Source organism: Euleptes europaea, chromosome 1, assembly GCF_029931775.1.
Source record: "Euleptes europaea isolate rEulEur1 chromosome 1, rEulEur1.hap1, whole genome shotgun sequence".
NCBI classification, from domain to species: domain Eukaryota; kingdom Metazoa; phylum Chordata; class Lepidosauria; order Squamata; family Sphaerodactylidae; genus Euleptes; species Euleptes europaea.
Genome location: NC_079312.1, coordinates 59118919 through 59137247, shown reverse-complemented (window position 1 = coordinate 59137247; position 18329 = coordinate 59118919). Strand labels below are relative to the sequence as shown.

General features: G+C 49.7%; 1 protein-coding gene across 1 annotated transcript in view; it reads left to right on the top strand.

Moving 5' to 3' along the window:
- The first annotated feature begins 536 nt into the window (after positions 1-536).
- The window catches only part of CELSR3 (cadherin EGF LAG seven-pass G-type receptor 3), a 142206-nt gene continuing 124413 nt past the window's right edge, over positions 537-18329 (top strand). Inside the window, exons 1-2 of the mRNA XM_056846995.1 lie at positions 537-921; positions 1065-4781. Of these exons, the coding sequence (XP_056702973.1) occupies positions 537-921; positions 1065-4781 (4102 nt within the window). The remainder of the gene's footprint in view (positions 922-1064; positions 4782-18329) is intronic.

The window sequence follows — 18329 nt, the reverse complement described above, 5'->3', positions numbered from 1 at the left end:
ACCTCTCCACTGACCAGCGTCTTTTTGGAATGCCCGTCGTCTACCCGTTCGCTTGCATGATTCCCACGGAGATCCTCCTCCACCTGCTCTCTGAATGTGTGTGTAAAGTGCCGTCAGGTCACAGCCGACTTATGGCGACCCCTTTTTAGGGGGGTTTTCATGGCAAGAGACTAACAGAGGTGGTTTGCCAGTGCCTTCCTCTGTATGGCAGCCCTGGGCTTCCTTGGTGGGTGGTCTCCCATCCAAGTACTAACCAGGGCTGACCCTGCTTAGCTTCTGAGATCTGACGAGGTCAGGCTAGCCTGGGCCATCCCGGTCAGGGCTCTGAACGTAAGAGCCCGCTAACCCTGCCAGTCTGCATCAGCAGCACCTCGGACAGCTCCCCGGCCCCTTGGAGCAGACCGGCCACCCCCGAGCAGCGCCGCCTGGGCCACGCGGAGGCCCCCGCCCCGCCCCTCCCGCCCGGCGACCACCTCTCCCCCCTCCCCTCCCCTCCGCCTCATTCTCCCTCCCATCCCCAGCTGCCCGCAACGAAGATGGCGGAGGCGGTGGCTTCATTCGCCTGTGCCGAGCGGGCGGGCGGGCGGGCGCTACCACGGCAGGGCGGCCGAGGGGGGAGTCGGCGGGAGGGCGGAGCGGACCATCGGGGCGGCCGGGAGCCATGTTGGGCTGCGGGAAGAGGCGATGCTGCCGCCGCCGCCGCTAGATCGATGGTGGTGGCGGCGCGGGCGGGGCGGGGGCGCGAGGCGGGGGCGCGGCGGGGCGGGGGGCGCGCCAGGCCCGGGCGGCGGGGCCGGGGGGGCGGGGTTGGGGCCGGGGGGCCATGGCTGAGCCGCCGCCGCCGCCGCCGGGACCCAGCCTCCGCCGCCCTCCTGGCCGGGGCCGCCGCCTGGGGCCGCTACCGCTGCTGCTGCTGCTGCTGTTGCTGCTGCTGCTGCCGCCGCCGCCTTTGTTCCCCTCGGGCCTGGGGGAGCCGTGGGGCGGAGGGGTCCGCGGGGCTGCGGCGGCGGAGGCGCTGGGCTGGCGCCGGCCGCGCTTCACCCTCCTCGGGGGGCCCCCGGCAGGCTGCGCCCAGGGGGGCAGCTGGTGCTGCGCCCGCCCCCTCTGGCACCCCCTGGCGGGCAGGGCGCCCGGAGCCGGCGGCGCTCCCCCTGCGGGGCCCGCGGCCCCCCTGCGGGCCGAGAAGAGGAGGGCCCCATGCCCGGCCGGCGACTGGGGCAGCGCCTCCCGCTGCGCGTGGATTATAAACGCTCCCGCTCGCCCCGACCTCCACCCCGGCCGGGGGCGCCTGGGCAGGCTGGCGCGGCGTGGGGCAGCGGCGGAGGGAGAGCCCCGCGCGGGCGAAGCCGCGGACAATGGGGCGCGTGAGGAGGGGAGCCGGGCGGCTGCAGCCCGGCGCCGAGGCGTGAGGCCGTCCGCCCGCCCCTGCCTGCTGGCGGCCTGCGAGCAGAGGACCGGCAGCCCCGACCCGCCTCTTCGGCCCCCGGGGATGCAATCCTTTTCTTTTTCCCGCGCCCGCCCGCCCCTCGGCGGCTGGCTCGCCCTCCTGGCGTGCCTTCGGCTCTGCGCGGGGCAGCCGGCGCCCTCCGCAGCTTCTGGCCGCCATACCGGTGAGTGTTGCGGGGCGAGCCGGGAGCGCCGCCGCCTCCTCCTCCTCCAGGACCCGGGCGGGAAAGAGCGGGCAGAGGCGGTTTCAGCACCACCGGCGCCGCGGACAGCGACCGGCGCGGCGCTAGGAATCCACCCGCCGGCTGCCGAGGGGAGACCGCTCCCTCCCTGCCTCGTAGGGACTCCCTCTAACTCCACCAAAGGCTGTTTACAAACTCTTTGTGTCGGCGTGGATGTCACAAGCACGTGGGCTCCGGGGTCCTTTCCTTACCTGCCATTAAAACCTACTCGCCCGACTATGCAGAATGAGTTACTTCTCCCTTCCCCATGTGCCAAGACCAGGCGGAGGAGAGAGGGGCCGTCGCTACCCTCGCTGAGGCCTCGAAGAGCGGCCAATCGCCACCCCCTCTTCCCTCAGTACAATTACCAGGTTCAGGTAGCTGAAAACCAACCTCCGGGGACCCCTGTGATAACAATGGCCGCTCAAGACCCCGATTCAGGTGACGCTGGGCGGCTGCTGTACTCCATGGACGCCCTGATGAACAGCAGGTCTCTGGAGCTGTTCAACATCGACTCCCACAATGGCCTCATCACCACCACCGAAGTTTTGGACAGGGAGAACATGGACTTACACTACTTCCGGGTGACTGCCGTGGATCATGGGGTTCCCCGTCTTTCAGCCACCACCATGGTTGCCATAACAGTGGCAGACAGAAATGACCACAATCCAGTGTTTGAACAGAGTGAGTACAGAGAGACTATCAGGGAAAACGTAGAAGAGGGCTACCCTATCTTACAGCTGAGGGCCACCGACGTGGACTCCCCACCCAATGCCAACATAAGGTACCGTTTTGTAAATGCTCAAGCAGCCCACTCTGTCTTTGAAATAGATTCACGGTCAGGGTTGATCACCACAAGCGGGCAGGTGGACAGGGAAAAAATGGAGAAATACTCTTTGGTGGTGGAGGCAAATGACCAAGGGAAAGAACCTGGTCCCAAGTCCGCCACAGTTAGAGTCTATATCACAGTCCTTGATGAGAATGACAACGTCCCACAGTTCAGTGAGAAGCGCTATATAGTCCAGGTAAGAGAGGACATAAGACCGCATTCAGAAATTCTGAGGGTTACTGCCACTGACTTGGACAAGGACAATAATGCTTTAGTTCATTATAACATCATCAGTGGGAACAGCAGGGGCCAGTTTTCCATTGACAGTGTAACAGGGGAAATACAGGTGGTGGCTCCTTTGGATTTCGAAGTTGAGCGAGAATATGCCCTGAGAATACGTGCCCAGGATGCGGGGCGGCCTCCTCTATCTAACAACACAGGCATGGTTAGCATTCAGGTGGTGGACATCAATGACCACGCCCCCATTTTTGTCAGCACTCCCTTTCAAATATCTGTCCTGGAAAATGCCCCCTTTGGTCATTCGGTAATTCACATCCAGGCTGTGGATGCAGATTATGGAGAAAACTCTCGACTGGAGTACAAGCTCACTGGAGTCTCCTCCGATACCCCCTTCGTGGTGAACAGTGCCACTGGCTGGATTACTGTGAGTGGCCCCTTGGATCGAGAAACCGTGGAGCACTATTTCTTTGGGGTAGAAGCCCGGGACCATGGCTCCCCAACTTTGTCAGCTTCTGCTAGTGTCACCATTACCGTGATGGATGTAAACGACAATCGCCCTGAATTCACCCAGAAAGAATATTTCATCCGTCTTAACGAAGATGCTGCTGTGGGGACCAGTGTTCTCAGCGTCACAGCCATCGACCGGGATGTGAACAGCGCCATCAGCTACCAGATAACAGGTGGGAACACACGGAACCGTTTCGCCATCAGCACTCAGGGAGGAGTGGGCCTTATCACTCTCTCTTTGCCCCTGGATTACAAGCAGGAGAGGCGCTATGTGCTCACTGTGACGGCTTCTGATCGAACTCTGCACGACAATTGCCATGTGCACGTCAACATTACGGATGCCAACACTCACAGGCCAGTGTTCCAGAGCGCCCACTACTCTGTGAGCGTTAACGAGGATCGTCCTGTCGGCAGCACGGTGGTCGTGATCAGTGCCACTGATGACGATGTGGGGGAAAATGCCAGGATTACCTACTACTTGGAGGACAACATCCCCCAGTTCCGCATTGATGCTGACACTGGTGCCATCACTTTACAGGCGGAGCTGGATTATGAGGACCAGGTCACCTACACCCTGGCCATTACAGCCAAAGATAACGGGATCCCTCAGAAAGCAGATACAACCTACGTGGAAATCATGGTAGATGATGTCAACGACAATGCTCCCCAGTTTGTTAGCGCTCACTATCAAGGCATCATCTCTGAGGACAGCCCACCCTTCACCAGCGTCCTTCAGATCTCTGCCACTGACCGGGATGCCCATACCAATGGAAGGGTGCAGTACACCTTCCAGAGCGGGGAGGACGGGGACGGGGACTTCACAATAGAACCCACCTCTGGGATTATCCGTACCGTCCGCAGGCTGGACCGCGAGACCGTCCCGGTCTACGAACTCACTGCTTATGCTGTTGACAGAGGAGTCCCGCCTCAAAGAACCCCTGTCCATATTCAAGTCACTGTCCAAGATGTTAATGACAATGCCCCTGTCTTTCCAGCTGAAGAGTTTGAGGTTTTAGTGAAGGAAAACAGCATTGTGGGCTCTGTGGTGGCCCAGATCACAGCCATCGATCCCGACGAGGGACCCAACGCCCAGATCATGTATCAGATTGTGGAAGGCAATATCCCTGAAATTTTTCAGATGGACATATTTTCGGGTGAGCTCACTGCCCTGATTGACCTGGACTATGAGACTAAGTCTGAGTACGTCATCGTAGTTCAAGCTACCTCTGCCCCCCTTGTCAGTAGAGCTACAGTGCGCATCAGACTCATTGACCAGAATGATAACAGCCCCGTTCTTAAAAACTTCCAGATCCTCTTTAACAACTATGTCTCCAACAAGTCCAACACCTTTCCTTCGGGGGTGATAGGAAAGGTCCCCGCTTATGACCCAGATGTGACTGACAGACTCTTCTACACCTTTGAACGAGGAAACGAGCTGCACTTGTTGATCGTCAATCAGACTAGTGGGGAACTCCGGCTGAGCCGTAAACTGGACAACAACCGCCCTTTGGTGGCTTCCATGCTGGTGACCGTCACAGGTAAAAATGTTCCTGCTCTTTCTGTAATCGTGGTCGTGTTGTGTTTCCTGGAGTCATGACAATAGGGCCAGCCTGTTAGCCGGCTCTGAACAGTGCCGGGTCTTCCACACCCAGGCCAAGAAGCCATCGGAAGGCAAGAGAAAAGGGGAGAGAATTTGATAGTAATTACACTGGTGGATGTTTTATTTATTCCCCCCCCAGCTTCCTTTAGGGCATAGTAGCTCAGTGGGCTACCAAAAGGCAAGATTTGATTGCTCACTATTATCTTGTGGCAGACTCATTTCATAATTTATTAGGCAGAGCCAGGTTCCTGCCCTGAAGAGTTTACAACCTAAATTAGATAAAGTGCACACAAAGGAAGAGAGAATGGATGTAAATTACTAAGATAAAACTGCTTGTTGCATGGAGCGGGGTGGGGGGAGGGAGGAGGGGGGAGGGAGGGAGGGAGAAGGAAAGGGCACCTGATTCTTTCCCCAGCCTTAACGTCATAAAATGGTACAATAGTTCGGCAAACATGGAAGCTTTTACAACGAGTCGCTTGCAGGAGGCCCTCCCTGTTGCTTTGCTAAAGAGACAGTCGAAAGGAGGCTGGGGTTTAGTTGTTGCAAACAACATAACCTGGAGGGCTTGTCTGGCTGGCAGCTTTCTCCGGGGCTTAATAGAGCTTCATTGGCACTGAAGTATGTGGGAGGTGCCTGAAGAAAGCAGTACTAACTGAAGAGCCACAGCTGCTGTTTGGGACTATGCCCCATCGTGCTTTTACTTCTGCTGTTGGACCAGTTGGGAGATGTTGCTTGTGGGTATGCCATTGTGTTGCTTGTGGGGTTGCTTTGGGGAGGGGCCGTGGCTCAGTGGTACAGCATCTGCTTGGCATGCAGGAGGTCCCAGGTTCAATCCCTGGCATCTCCAGTTAAAGGGACTAGGCGAGTAGGTGATGTGAAAGGCCTCTGCCTGTGGCCCTGGAGAGCCGCTACTGGTCTGAGCAGACAATACTGACTTTGATGGACCAAGGGTCTGATTCAGTATAAGGCAGCTTCGTGTGTTCGTGTGTGGGTATGCCATTTTTAGCATGCTCAGCCCCCAGAAATATCTCTGGAAGCAGCCCCATAAAGTGTAGAGCAGATGGGTTCTGTTCTTCAATTTCTCTGTAACTCCCAATGGCTATTTGCCATTCTGGTCTCCCCCACAAAACATGAAGAGATCAAGTGACAAGGAAGGATTTACTGTTGTTACTGTGTTGGAGGTAGCTCTTCCTAAATTGCCTTACAAATACCCCGGAGGTAATGACTATTTATTACTTTCAACCATGTACCGGCAACCTCGTTTCTCCCAATCCTCAGCATCCCTGCATGTAAAGCAGAAAACAACTCCATTCCTTTTGTGATCTGCTTCCCAAGCTATACGCAAAGGGAAGAAACCCTCGCTTAATTCATCTCAGGACTAATCTAATCCAGATGCTCATCAGAGGTTTAACCCCCACAACTATTTAGAATGGCCAAGCTCAGCCTTGAAACATGGATGATCCAGATAAAGTTTCTGAGCTTATGAAGAATGCGTTTCTCTCAGTAGTTTGTAATGAAAAACACAATCACACTTCAGGTTGCTGACATAAGAGCGTCTTCTGGGGCAGAGGACGGAACTTCCTTTCTGCATCCTTTCAGCCCTGTGGCTCCTCTGGTTTTAAGAATAATGGGCTGGGGGTATCAATCTGGCTTACTGTGAAAAGGGAAGTGTTCCCTTATCCTGGCGCTTTAGCAGACTCCCTGCCCTTGTCTATTCCCCTGTTCCTGCCTCACCATCAAAGTTTGACCTCATGCTCAGATTTCATGAAGATGGCTTTCCCCGCATTTAATCAGTCACATTAGCATGTCTGTTGTCAGCATTTTTATCTTGGCTACAATCCCTTCTTTGTCCTCCCTGCCCTCCAAGAAAACAAGGTTTGCATTGATGGAATATTAAACCCATTTCTACTCCATGATACGTTTATAACACCGCATGATTAATTTCCCAGGTCCTCTTTTTGAAAACTCATTTGTTGCCCTGGAAGAAACAAGGACAAGAAAATTCTGTCCCATCACAAAACTGATCCTCCATGCTTTTGCCATGCTGTGATATCTAGCATGACCACAGCTGAGCCCTCTCTGTGGGTGTATTTAATGAGCATGTCTCTAAAAAGCTGCCCTGTGATGTGTAATTTCAATGTTATCGATGGGAATCAGATCTAGAGGGAGGTTACGCTAATAGCCCCAAGGCCTTCAAGAGCAACCTGTGCTGTGGCCAGGAGCAGAATGGGGATCCCTTGAGCTCCGGTAATGAGCTCTTCCTATTAGGCCGCTCTCCCTCCTCTGTCTGCAGTTAAGTGAGCTTGGAGAAGGAGGCCAAATGATGCCAAGGAACCCAAGTGTGACTCATGAAATGGCTGTGGGAAGGCCCTGCTCGCAAGGGAGGAAAAGGAGGAGGTGGTATCAGTGGCACGCAGGCTTAGTTATCCAGCTGTGTCTAGGGAGACTTACATTATTCATGACTTTCCCCAGGTCCTCAGCTAACATCTAGCTCCCACCCTTTCCTCCCCCCCAGACTAATTTAGGGAACGGGCTTGGGGAAAAGGCAGCCCTCGTTTCCTTCAGGAGGTGGCGGGCACGATTATGTGTTCAGAGCAGCCCGCTCCAGCTCGGTGCTAGATTGAGGTTCTTCAGGGGTTAATTGTAACTGCAGGGCAGGGAGATATCATATTCAGGCACACATTGGCGGGGAAGAGGGGGGAGCCTCACACTGGCTGATTACTGGAGAGCAACACTGACCTTTTCATGCTTCTGCCAGGGTGTGCTGATGCAGGCGCTGCCTCCTCGCGCACTTAACCCTGCACAAAGGCAGAGAGAAATCACATTTTCAGGTCTTGCATACAACTGCCTTAGAACAACAAGGCTCTTGAGAGGACAATGTTGTCATTTTTCCAGTGTGGAAACGAGGAGAGAAAAGGCTATGCTCTTGGAAGAGAGGAGAACCATGGAAAGGGAATTAGGCAAAGAAGGCACTGGTAGGGGGGCAGAGTGGTCAGCCCTGGGCTTTTGTTGACTCGGCTGGTTTCTGGGCAGGCTAAGACCATTCTGTTAAAGAACAACCATTGTAAAAAATGCTTGCTGAAGACATTCAGTACCAGTTTGAGACATGTACAGGGGCTTGAGGCTGAAATCAATGCACAGTTTGTTATGTCTAGAAGGGGAGCAGTTTGCCAAATGCACCTTAATGGATGGGAATCTTAGCCTTATTACATTGCTCAATAATACACAGGCCTGGCACACGTATTAATATAGCAGCTTCCATCTGACACAGACTCTGTTTGGAAGACTGGCAGCGAAACCATTTTTAAGAAGCAGAGCTTCTTTCAGCGCTTGACTTGCTTTCCTTCCGGGATGTCTCTTCCCATGACCCAGCATCCCACAGACATACAAAACTGGGCTCATCCTCAGCTCCAGTTCAGCTCTGCTCATGTGCAACTGCTCTTGCACAATGGCAAATGCCCCCAGATAAGGATAAGCATCACCCTTCATAGTATAGGCATATCCCACCAATTCAGTGGGTCCCATGTGCATCCATGCACCGATCTCTCATGTGCTCAAGATACTTCAGAGCAATAGATGAAAAAGTGAGATAGAAAATAGATTGTAGGCTGACAGATCGATCCTAAACAAAGCTACACCCTCCCAAGTCCATTGAAAAGAATGTGCTTAAAAGGGAGTAACTCTGTTAAGGACAGCACTGCAAGTTTCCCACACTTCACAGCAAGTTTGTGTTCTTGCTCCTTTTCTTCCTAGTGACTGTCTATCAGGAGAGACTTTCCAGGAGATTGATTCTATACAAGTGAGGAAGAAAAATGAGCAGTGAAGGCCAGTGCTCAGCCATGGGCACAGATATAGTAGAAGTATTGATAAATAGACTAATTGGCACTGTATTAAGAGAAGCTTTGGTTGAAACTTTATGTTAACTATGATCAAAAATACTCTTCTGAAGAGAAGTGAAGCTTAATAAGTTAACAGAAAATTCCTGAGGTGAGTGGGTGCCATCCCACCCAGATTCCTTAGTGATCTCTGTGTCAAAAGAGCTGATGACAAGGAATTAAATTATTCTGGAGAGATACCCTCTTGGGGACAGATGTGCAGCTCTATATGGGCTGGCCCACAAGCCACTCAGGTTGACACTTTCTGCAGCAGCAGCCATGTTTGCCACAGCTTTGCCCATGTTACACTGATCTCTGCTGAGTTAGCCACAGGAAGACATACCTGTCCAACCATCAAGTGGACATGTGCTAGGGAACAAAGAGCAATTGTGGTTCCCCAGTGCACCTGGCTGAATGCTTGAAGATAAGCACTTCTGTCTCATACTTCGCATGGTGACCATAGAAGCCATAGACATAACACTTGCATGCATGAGTGCTGCAGAATTTTTGAATTTTTTTGGGTTGTTTGCTTTGCATCTGCATGCCCTGGCCTAGCCTCAAGGCACAAATGTCAGAGAGCAAGAAAGTCTGAAAGCAAAGCTTGCAGAGTGCAGATCAAGGCTAGAACATGTAGTATCAGCTAGACCTTGCAATAGCCTTTGAGGCTTTTGGAGGATGGATGTCTTATGCTTTGAATGGGGTCCCAAATCTGCGGTGGGCTGCATACAGCTTTCCATCATTTCATGAGGTCCTTTATACAAAAAAATGGCTAGGATTCTTAGAAGCAGAACAGAATGAGATGAGCCTCTTACGTTACAACAGACCACTAGTAATAGTCCTATTGATCATAGGACTATGATCCTATGACCACAAGGCCTGCTAGAATGCTGCATAAAGTCCCCTACAAACGGAAGTTCCCTGCTGCTATAAGAACTGGTGTGTGTGTGTAGGGAGGTGAAATTCAACCTATAAAAGATCTGGAACAGGTGAGTTACCTAGATCCACCAGAATGCACTTGCTATGTTGTCCTGAACTTTAAAAAAGCATTGCATACTTTCCCATGAAGTTAATCAAATTATCTTGGGCCTGAATTTACCCTCTCTTTAGTGCCAGATGTTTCTCTGGAGGAATCCCATTTTTCAGATTTGCACCCTTGTAGGCCTGCCAGAGCTTGGGGCTAATCATTTTCAGGGTGTCATGCAAGTTGCATTTATTTAGGTTCACTGTTAATTAATTAAGAGTTTTATGGTGTCCTTGGATTGTATGTTTTAATCTCCGCATTTAAAGTTTCCAAAGCAAGAGGCACTTCAATTAAATCAGTAATGATGCAATGTGAAAGCTAAATTTGACCTGATTTGCAAAACCACTTAATTCCCCAAAATGATCATCAGGAACTTTAAAGAGTTGCTGATGCCTTGCAGGGGGGGAAAACAAGCCAAGAAACAGCTGCTTTCAAAACAATTGGGTTTTGTTTTGCTGTTCCTTTCTTTCATGTCACATCTAGTCCACAGGACATTCCATGACATATTTAGACTTTTAAAATCACCTGTTTTCCTTACTCTCTTTAGCCTGAAAACTATTATTTGTTGCTTTTTCTTTGTGATGACATTAGGGTCTGCATGGCAAATGTGTTCATATGATGCAAACGTCTCTTCTTTTTCGTTGTATTCAATACAGGGGCTACTGCATTAAGTACAGATAGGACAGGAAAGGCTTAATAATCCAGCTGGGTTTTTATGCACCCTGCTAAAATTATACTGAAGTAGGGCTAGAAGAGTTAAAACCCTACAGTGTCCCCTGGACTAGAAAGGCACCATCCCCTTAGGCAGAAATTTATGGCTAAGGTCTATGTGTCATGACCAGAGCATCACCTGTTTATACTCGATGTATCCACTCATTCAATAGTTATGGGCACTGTATAAGAACAGAAGCAATACCTCACACATTGCTCAGGAAGCAGCATTGCAAAAGCAACCTGAGACTAACTGTTACCTGGTCTGGTAAGTGCTAAATGATATGTGCGCTTGCGATGCAGAGGAAGGCACTGGCAAACCACCTCTGTTAGTCTCTTGCCTTGAAAACCACATAAAGGGTCACCATAAGTCTGCTGCGACTTGATGGCATTTTAGACACATACACAATAATATGTGTGTGTTCGTGTTGGAAAGGTCACCTTCCGGGTCAGAAAGGTTACTCACGTCTCCTACTTTCAGAGGGTAGCCATGATGGTCTGCAGTAGAACAGCTAGATTTGAGTCCAGTAGCACCTTAGAGACCAAGAGTTTTGGGGCGTGAGCTCTCAAGAGTCAAAGCTCCCTTCGTCAGACACCAAGTCTCCTAGATGCAGTCTTTACCAGGGGTGTCAAACATAAGGCCCGGGGGCTGGATCCGGCCCCTTGAGAGCTCTTATCCGGCCCGTGAGCCAGCTGAGGCAGCCACACACACCCAATCTTGATCTGGGCTGGTGAGGCATGGCCCGGCCCAACCAAGTGACATTTATGTCATATCTGGCCCTCGTAACAAATGAGTTTGACACCCCTGGTCTGTAGCTTAGCAGCTTCACACATGAGTTGCTAGGGAGTAATCCTGCCAGCCCAAAAGCAGTGCGGAAGATGCCCCACCACTTCTGATGGGACACCCCTTGAGTCCTCTGTGGCATGCTGTCTGTTTGCACCGGGGAGGAGGGGGTTTCTCTATGAGGCTGAAGGTGGACCAGTCCTTCCTGATATAAGGAGGTCAGTTCTGATCTACACTCCTCATTTCTAAATTATCCGGGTGTCCTCCCTCCCCCCATCTCATGAAAATAACCAAGGTTTTATTTTAGGTATGTATTTTATGTTGGGCAGTAGACAGATCCCAGACTGTCCATGAAGAAGCCTATGATTGTCTGGAAATGATGGAGTTCAGCAGGTCTAGCTTTGTGGATTCAAAAGCAACTCTGAAAGCACACACACCCCCAGCCTCTTACACTGGTTGAGGTTTCACTGAACACAACTGTGATTTCGACTTCCTTTCTCAGACCATCATTTCCTGGGGTGAAGGGGTGTTAGCATCCCCCTCCCTCAGTTTTTCTTCAGAGATACCCTGAGACAAGCTGTCACAATGCAGCATTGAGTCCCACATGGGCTGAGGCCAGGCTGAGCTGGTAAAAAATGAAAGAACTAATTCTTGACATAATCTTAACAGAGAACAAGGAAGGAATATGTTGGTGAGTGTCACATGTTGGGGGTGGGATATATGTAGTTTGCAAGAAGAGACAGAGAGCTTACGTCCTGGGAGAATGTGATTGGAAGAGGAAGAGCTGGCAACTGATTCCTTTCAATCAGCATAGCTGGGTATCATATGAGGGCCAGCCAAGAAGGGTTGCTGAGTCCTTACAGTGTAGCATTCCAGAAGAAGATGTTCTGGTCCTCCCCTTTGTTTCTGGTGCCATAACCCACTCTGTGTCAAATCACACCATCATCCCATGCCAGAACAACCACTTGCTCTTCCTGGGTTCGCATTCCTAAATCTACATGTTGAGGAAGCTCCAGTCTGGAAAGAGACATGAATATTCACCGGTCTCTTCTTCAGTTGCCAGGGCTTGTGTTTATTCAGAATGACTGAGTCTCTCTGATTAAAATTACTCCTGGGGGGTTTGATGCTTCCAGCCAGCCTTGAGCTTTCTTTGTGTGTAGACTGAAAGGTGGGGAGGGGGAAGGGTCATTCTTTTAACCATCTGCTTCCCTTGAATGTAGAACAGATTGTGAGTCTAGGCAAGAGGCCTAGGCTCTAGGCAGGGCTGAGCTGAGCTGCAAGTGTGATTCATAACATTATGCAGACATTAAACACCACCTGCATGATGTGAGTGTGTGTGTGTTACATGAACAGCCAGCCCTGTGTGTATTACATGAACAGCCAGTGTTTCTTCATGCAATATGCAGAGCTGCTATGGCACCTTAACTCTGATGAAATGCATATGATCATGTGACAAATGGTAGCTTACCACAACGTGCATGTAACCCTGTGGAGAGCTTGTGAGTACAGAGAATGTACTCGTCATCCCTAATTCCAAGGATTTCTGTCTAAGTGTGGATGTGTTGTAAAATGCTTCTCACCATTTTGAAGTGTGTGGCCAGTGTGGTAAAGTAACGTCAGGTGTGACTAAGAGCACAGCACGGTACATAGTCATCTATAGGGTTGCCAGGTCCCTCTTCACCATCAGCGGGAAGTTTTTGGGGTGGAGCCTGAGGACAGCAGGGTTTGAGGAGGGGAGGGACTTCAATGCCATAGAGTCCAATTGCCAAAGCGGCCCTTTTCTCCAGGTGAACTGATCTCTGTTGGCTGTAGATCAGTTGTAATAACGGGAGATCTCCAGCTAGTATCTGGAGGTTGGCAACCCAAGTCATCTGAGACAGGTGTCACCCTTTGGGGCTGCTGCACAGCTCTTGTTCATTGTAGTGAGACTGGCACTGGGCAACGTTCAGGCGTACCTTGTCCCATAAATTCAGCCTTCCCTTTTTCACCCTGCCACCATTTACTGCATCCAGAGCTCAGTGCCTGAGGTGGCTAGTTCATTTTGTTTCTTGGTAAGGGAGTATTTGCTCTGTAGCTTGCTTACTATAATGGTTAGTGCAGTTCTCTATTCAAGCAAGGCTACATCTGGGGCATCGGCATAAAGAGCTACTGTATCAGTCTAGGATAATACTGTCTGTGTAGAAGCCTCTCCCTAAGGTTTGGGGCTAGTGCTTTCCCAGCCAAGTTATCCAACTTCTTTCAAATGGTGATGTGAAAATAGGATTTTTCCATGCGCAAAACCAAATGTGTTAGGGCTGCCAACCTCCGGGTGGCCCCTGGAGATCTCCCAGCATTACAACTGATCTCTAGACTACAGAGATCAGTTCCCCTGGAGAAAATAGCAGCTTTGGAGGGTGGACTCTACAGCATTATAACCGACTGAGGTTGCTCCCCTCCCTAAATCCTGCCCTGCCCAGGCTCTACCCCCAAATCTTCAGAAATTTCCCAACTCGGAGTTGGCAACCCTAACTGGTGTTACACAGAGTGATGGTCCCACCGTTCAGCTGTGTCTCTCCCTTATTTAAATGCATAGCTAGAAGCATTCTCTGCGTAGCTGCTGCTACAGATGTGAGCTGTGACTCACTGCAGCTCCTGTGACCTGCTGGGGCAAATCAATGTTTGGTATCGATAAGGTGCTGCCTGTCATAGCGTCTGGCCCTCCTGTCCATGTCCCAGATCAGGAACGGCTAATACATGAAAAAATGGGAGGAAGGAGAAGCCAGGCCCTTGGGAGGGGGGGTATTACAGAAAGACGGGGTCAGAGGTGAGTGTGGCGGGGCAGTGAATGATATTCTGAGTGAGGCCAGGGAAGGCGTTCTCTTTGTTCCTCAGGAGCTAAGAACTATAAAGGGGCCTTGGTTGTTGCTACAAGGAAGCAGGGAAAAGAGATTTACTTTGGCATCTTGCTCTTCTTCTGGTGTATTATCCAAAGGAAAAAGTTGTGCTCCTCCTCCAATGGCGAGGTGATTTATTCCTGTGCACAGAATAGCCTGATGGTGCACGATGCTGTTACATAGTGAAAGCAAAGTATATCTCAGCCTGGTCAGTAAACTACCTGCAAGTCCCATATAAGTTAAAGTATGATCCTGAGGAAGAGTAGAGTATAAGTGTAATAAGATCTGGTGCCTGTGTACTTCACTACAGGGGAAGAGGTACAACATCCCATTCGGGCATTGCAGTGGAACAGGAAAAGTTGGTGGGCTCTCTATGGCCCCTTTCAACCATCAGCTACCTATGGCCCCTTTCAAACTTCCCTTATAATTCGTTTGAGCAGCCGGTCACTAACGGATTTGTGGTGTCATTTCAGACACAATTGTTTTGGCTCCTGGCTAGGGTTCCAGTTCTGGGTTGGGAATTACCTGGAGATTTTGGGGGCGGAGCCTGAGGAGGGTGGGGTTAGGGGAGGGACTTCAATTCCTTAGAGTCCAATTGCCAAAGTGGCCATTTTATCCAGGTGAACTGATCTCTATCGACTGGAGATCACTTGTAATAACAGGAGATCTCCAGCTAGTACCGGGAGGTTGGAAACCCTACTCCTGGCAGCTAATGGGTTTTTAAAAACCTTTTCAGACAGAGATGTGTATGTCCCATTGGCATCCCAGTACTCAGCTTTTTTGTAAAAAAAAAAAAAAAATGAAAACTGCTTTCTCGCATTTTTAGTTCTTCTGAATCACTGCAGTGTGCTTTTTAAAATATTGGAGCGCTTCCAAAAGGACCACTTTTCTGCTGCCTTTTTAGTGGTGCTTTTAAAAAAATGATTGAAGATTAGCACTTTAGCATTATAGCAACCCAATGCATCCAAATGCTGGTGATACAGCAATTCAGTGCTAATCTTAGATCGTTGGGGGGAAAGCCAATAAAAAGGCCTTGGTCAGTGTGTCCAGAGAGAAAAAGAACAGAGCCATACTGATTGCTTCTCACACTGTTCAGAGAGTGAAATCCAAAAACGGGAACAAAATGCACACAATACTTTGGATTGGAGGCCAACCAAAATGACCCAAAAGAATGCGCAAACTCTTGAAGCTAAGTACATAAGAGCATTGCTGAATCAGACCAACAGCTCATCTAATCCAGCATCTGATTTCACACCACGGCACCAGCCAGGTGCCCTGGAGGGTGAAGCAATAGGGCATAGAGGCCAAATCCCTTCTAAAAGTAAAGGTAAAGGTAGTCCCCTGTACAAGCACCAGGTCATTACTGGCCCATGGGGGTGATGTCACATCACGACATTTACTAGGCAGACTATGTTTAAGTTGCCTTCCCCAGTAATCTACACTTTACCCCCGGCAAGCTGGGTACTCGTTTTACTGACCTTGGAAGGATAGAAGGCTGAGTCAACCTTGAAACCGACTTCTGTCAGGATCGAACTCAAGTCGTGAGCAGAGCTTTTGACTGCAGTACTGCAGTTTACCGCTCTGTGCCATGGGGCTCCTAAATCCCTCCTAGTGAAGAGCAAACCAGAATTGTTCCTCAGGCTGGACATTATGAAGACAAGAAAAATAAATAAAAGAAGTGGCAGACATTTCGGGTCATAATCCTAAAACCTGATCTTGTTAGCCTCCTGTACAAAAAGCTATCCATTCCCTGAAACAGAAACCGGTTTTCTCGAAGGGAAAGAATACCGACAAAATGTCCTTTCCTTGGTTTCCAGATGAGGTTTAAAGAGGATAATATGAAAGGGAAAGTCCTTTGCCTGTCTGCTCCTGCCATCCCCTGCACCCCTCACTCCGCCATCCAGGAGATTAGATCTTGTCGGATTGCACCAGTGCTTCTGTTTGTTACACACACACACACACACACACACACACACACCATTTCAATTTATCTCTACAGCTCCAGGGTTGCTGCTGCCTGCACCTGAGGCTTGCTCTGGAATTTTCCAGGAAATATTGCCCGGTAAAGGCCAAAAAAGAGGAAGAGATATTTCTGTTAGTAAATCCTTCCGAGATGTAAACTTCAAACAAGGCAGAGGGAAATCAAAGGGCTGGTGTCTGGGCGCAGCAGCCATAAAGGGACAAGGAGGCAATTAAAGCTGAGCTATGCGCTGGGAGTGTTCTTCGAGGCAAGGCTGTGTGGCTGGGTGTGTATGTGTGTCAGATGGAGGATTGTGCTTTTGTACCGCCGCCTCTCTTTCTCCAGAGACAGTTTTCAGATAAAACTAACATTGCCACCCTGGAGCTTCCAGTTAGGTCTTCCAAGCAGGGAGGGGGTGGACTGGGGTATTTTGGAAGCCAGGAGCAGCTTGGCTTCTCAGGCTCTTATTTTTCTACTGGAATTTCCAATTGTTGACATTCCTTTTCCACAGGGCCTATGATGACCATGATAGATTTCAGGCTGTGCTTATGCCCAGTTCCCTACGGTAATCATTCTTGTGTATGCCCATGTCTGCCTGAAGGATAAACATGAATTTTGCCAGGGGGGAATGCTGCTTGAGAAATTGGAGTGGGGTGGGGAGAAAGCAGGCAGGGATAAAGTTAAGACGAGTTCCAACTCTGAGAAGTGGTAGAGTCCTGAATGTGTTGTTAAACTGCTGAGTTAGTACAAATTCTCATGCTAGCTAGACTCAGAGTAAAGTGAGCTTATTGGTATTGGTTGAATCTTATAAAGAGTTGCCTTTCTGGAAAGGCGTGCAGAAGGTCTTGTGTTTGGTGATGTAAGAAATGAATGCCAAGCTCTACCGGAGCTACTCCTCTTGTGATATTTATTCCTATATTAACTATTTGTGTATAGGTTGACTTAAGTGTGGGTTAGTTAAAAAATACAGTCTCCATGGCTTACAGATCTGTTTTAAATGTACAATGCAAGAGTTACACACTCAGGATCTCTTAAATGTGACACCATAACTAAATGAACCTAAGCATGTGCTTCGAAACATAAGAAGGACCTTGCTGGATCATGTCAATATTGTGTTCTTTGCAAGAATCCCAGAACTAGCAGACCACTCAAAAACTGGGCAGACACTGACCCATGTCCATCCCTGATTTATAGCAAGCCAGGAGGATGACAGGTAGGCTTCAAAAGTCATGACTAAAATACATAGGCAGATCATTTACTTATAATGAAGAGTCAGCAATTACCGCAGCTACAGGTGTCAGACAGATTCTGAGAATAGAATCTGCCATGATCGGGGATGGACTATCTAGGAAGGCTTCCCCCTTATTCCTCACAGGGTTGGCATCTTTTTTGCCTGTGAGACTCCTTTGCCATTAATAACTAAATGTCAGGCAAAAAAAAAAGGCCACCTTCCTTGTGAACCTGCCTGACAACTAAAGTCGGTACTGTAAGCCATCCTCCCCACCAGAAGAGGCGAAGTGGTTTCCCCCAAGGAGGAGGGCTTCTCTCATCTGGCCAGTGTTATGTAGTGGTTAAGAGTGGTGGTTTGGAGCGGTGGACTCTGATCTGGAGAACTGGGTTTGATTCTCCACTCCTCCACATGAGCGGCAGATGCTAATCTGGTGAACCGGGTTGGTTTCCCCACTCCTACACATGAAGCCAGCTGGGTGACCTTGGGCTAGTCACAGCTCTCTTAGAGCTCTCTCAGCCCCACTTACCTCACAGGATGTCTATTGTGGGGAGGGGAAGAGAGGTGATTGTAAGCCGGTTTGATTCTTCCTTAAGTGGTAGAGAAAGTTGGCATATAAAAAACAACTCTCCTCCTTCTTCTTTTATGGAATGCCCTCCCTGGTATTGTTTGCCTGGTACTGAGTTTGATTATCTCAACACCAAGTTAGAACAAGATTTTTAAAATTTGATTTGATTTTCCTTTGTGTGTGTTTCCTTCTCCCCTAGACTGCTTCATTAGACAGCTTTAGCTGCCGGTCACTGCTGTCGATATGTTCTTTTTTTACTTTGCTGTTTTACGTTGCTTTTATACTGTTCTATTTATTGTGCTGCCATCTTTTTGTGGGGTTTAGATTCTGCTGCTGCTGTTTACTATGATTGTTATAATCATTAGCATTGATGTTGTAATTCATTTTACCAGTTTAAATTTTAATCGGTTCAACACCACAGAAAATTATAGAGAGACACCACATAAACACTTTGAATAAATGAAAT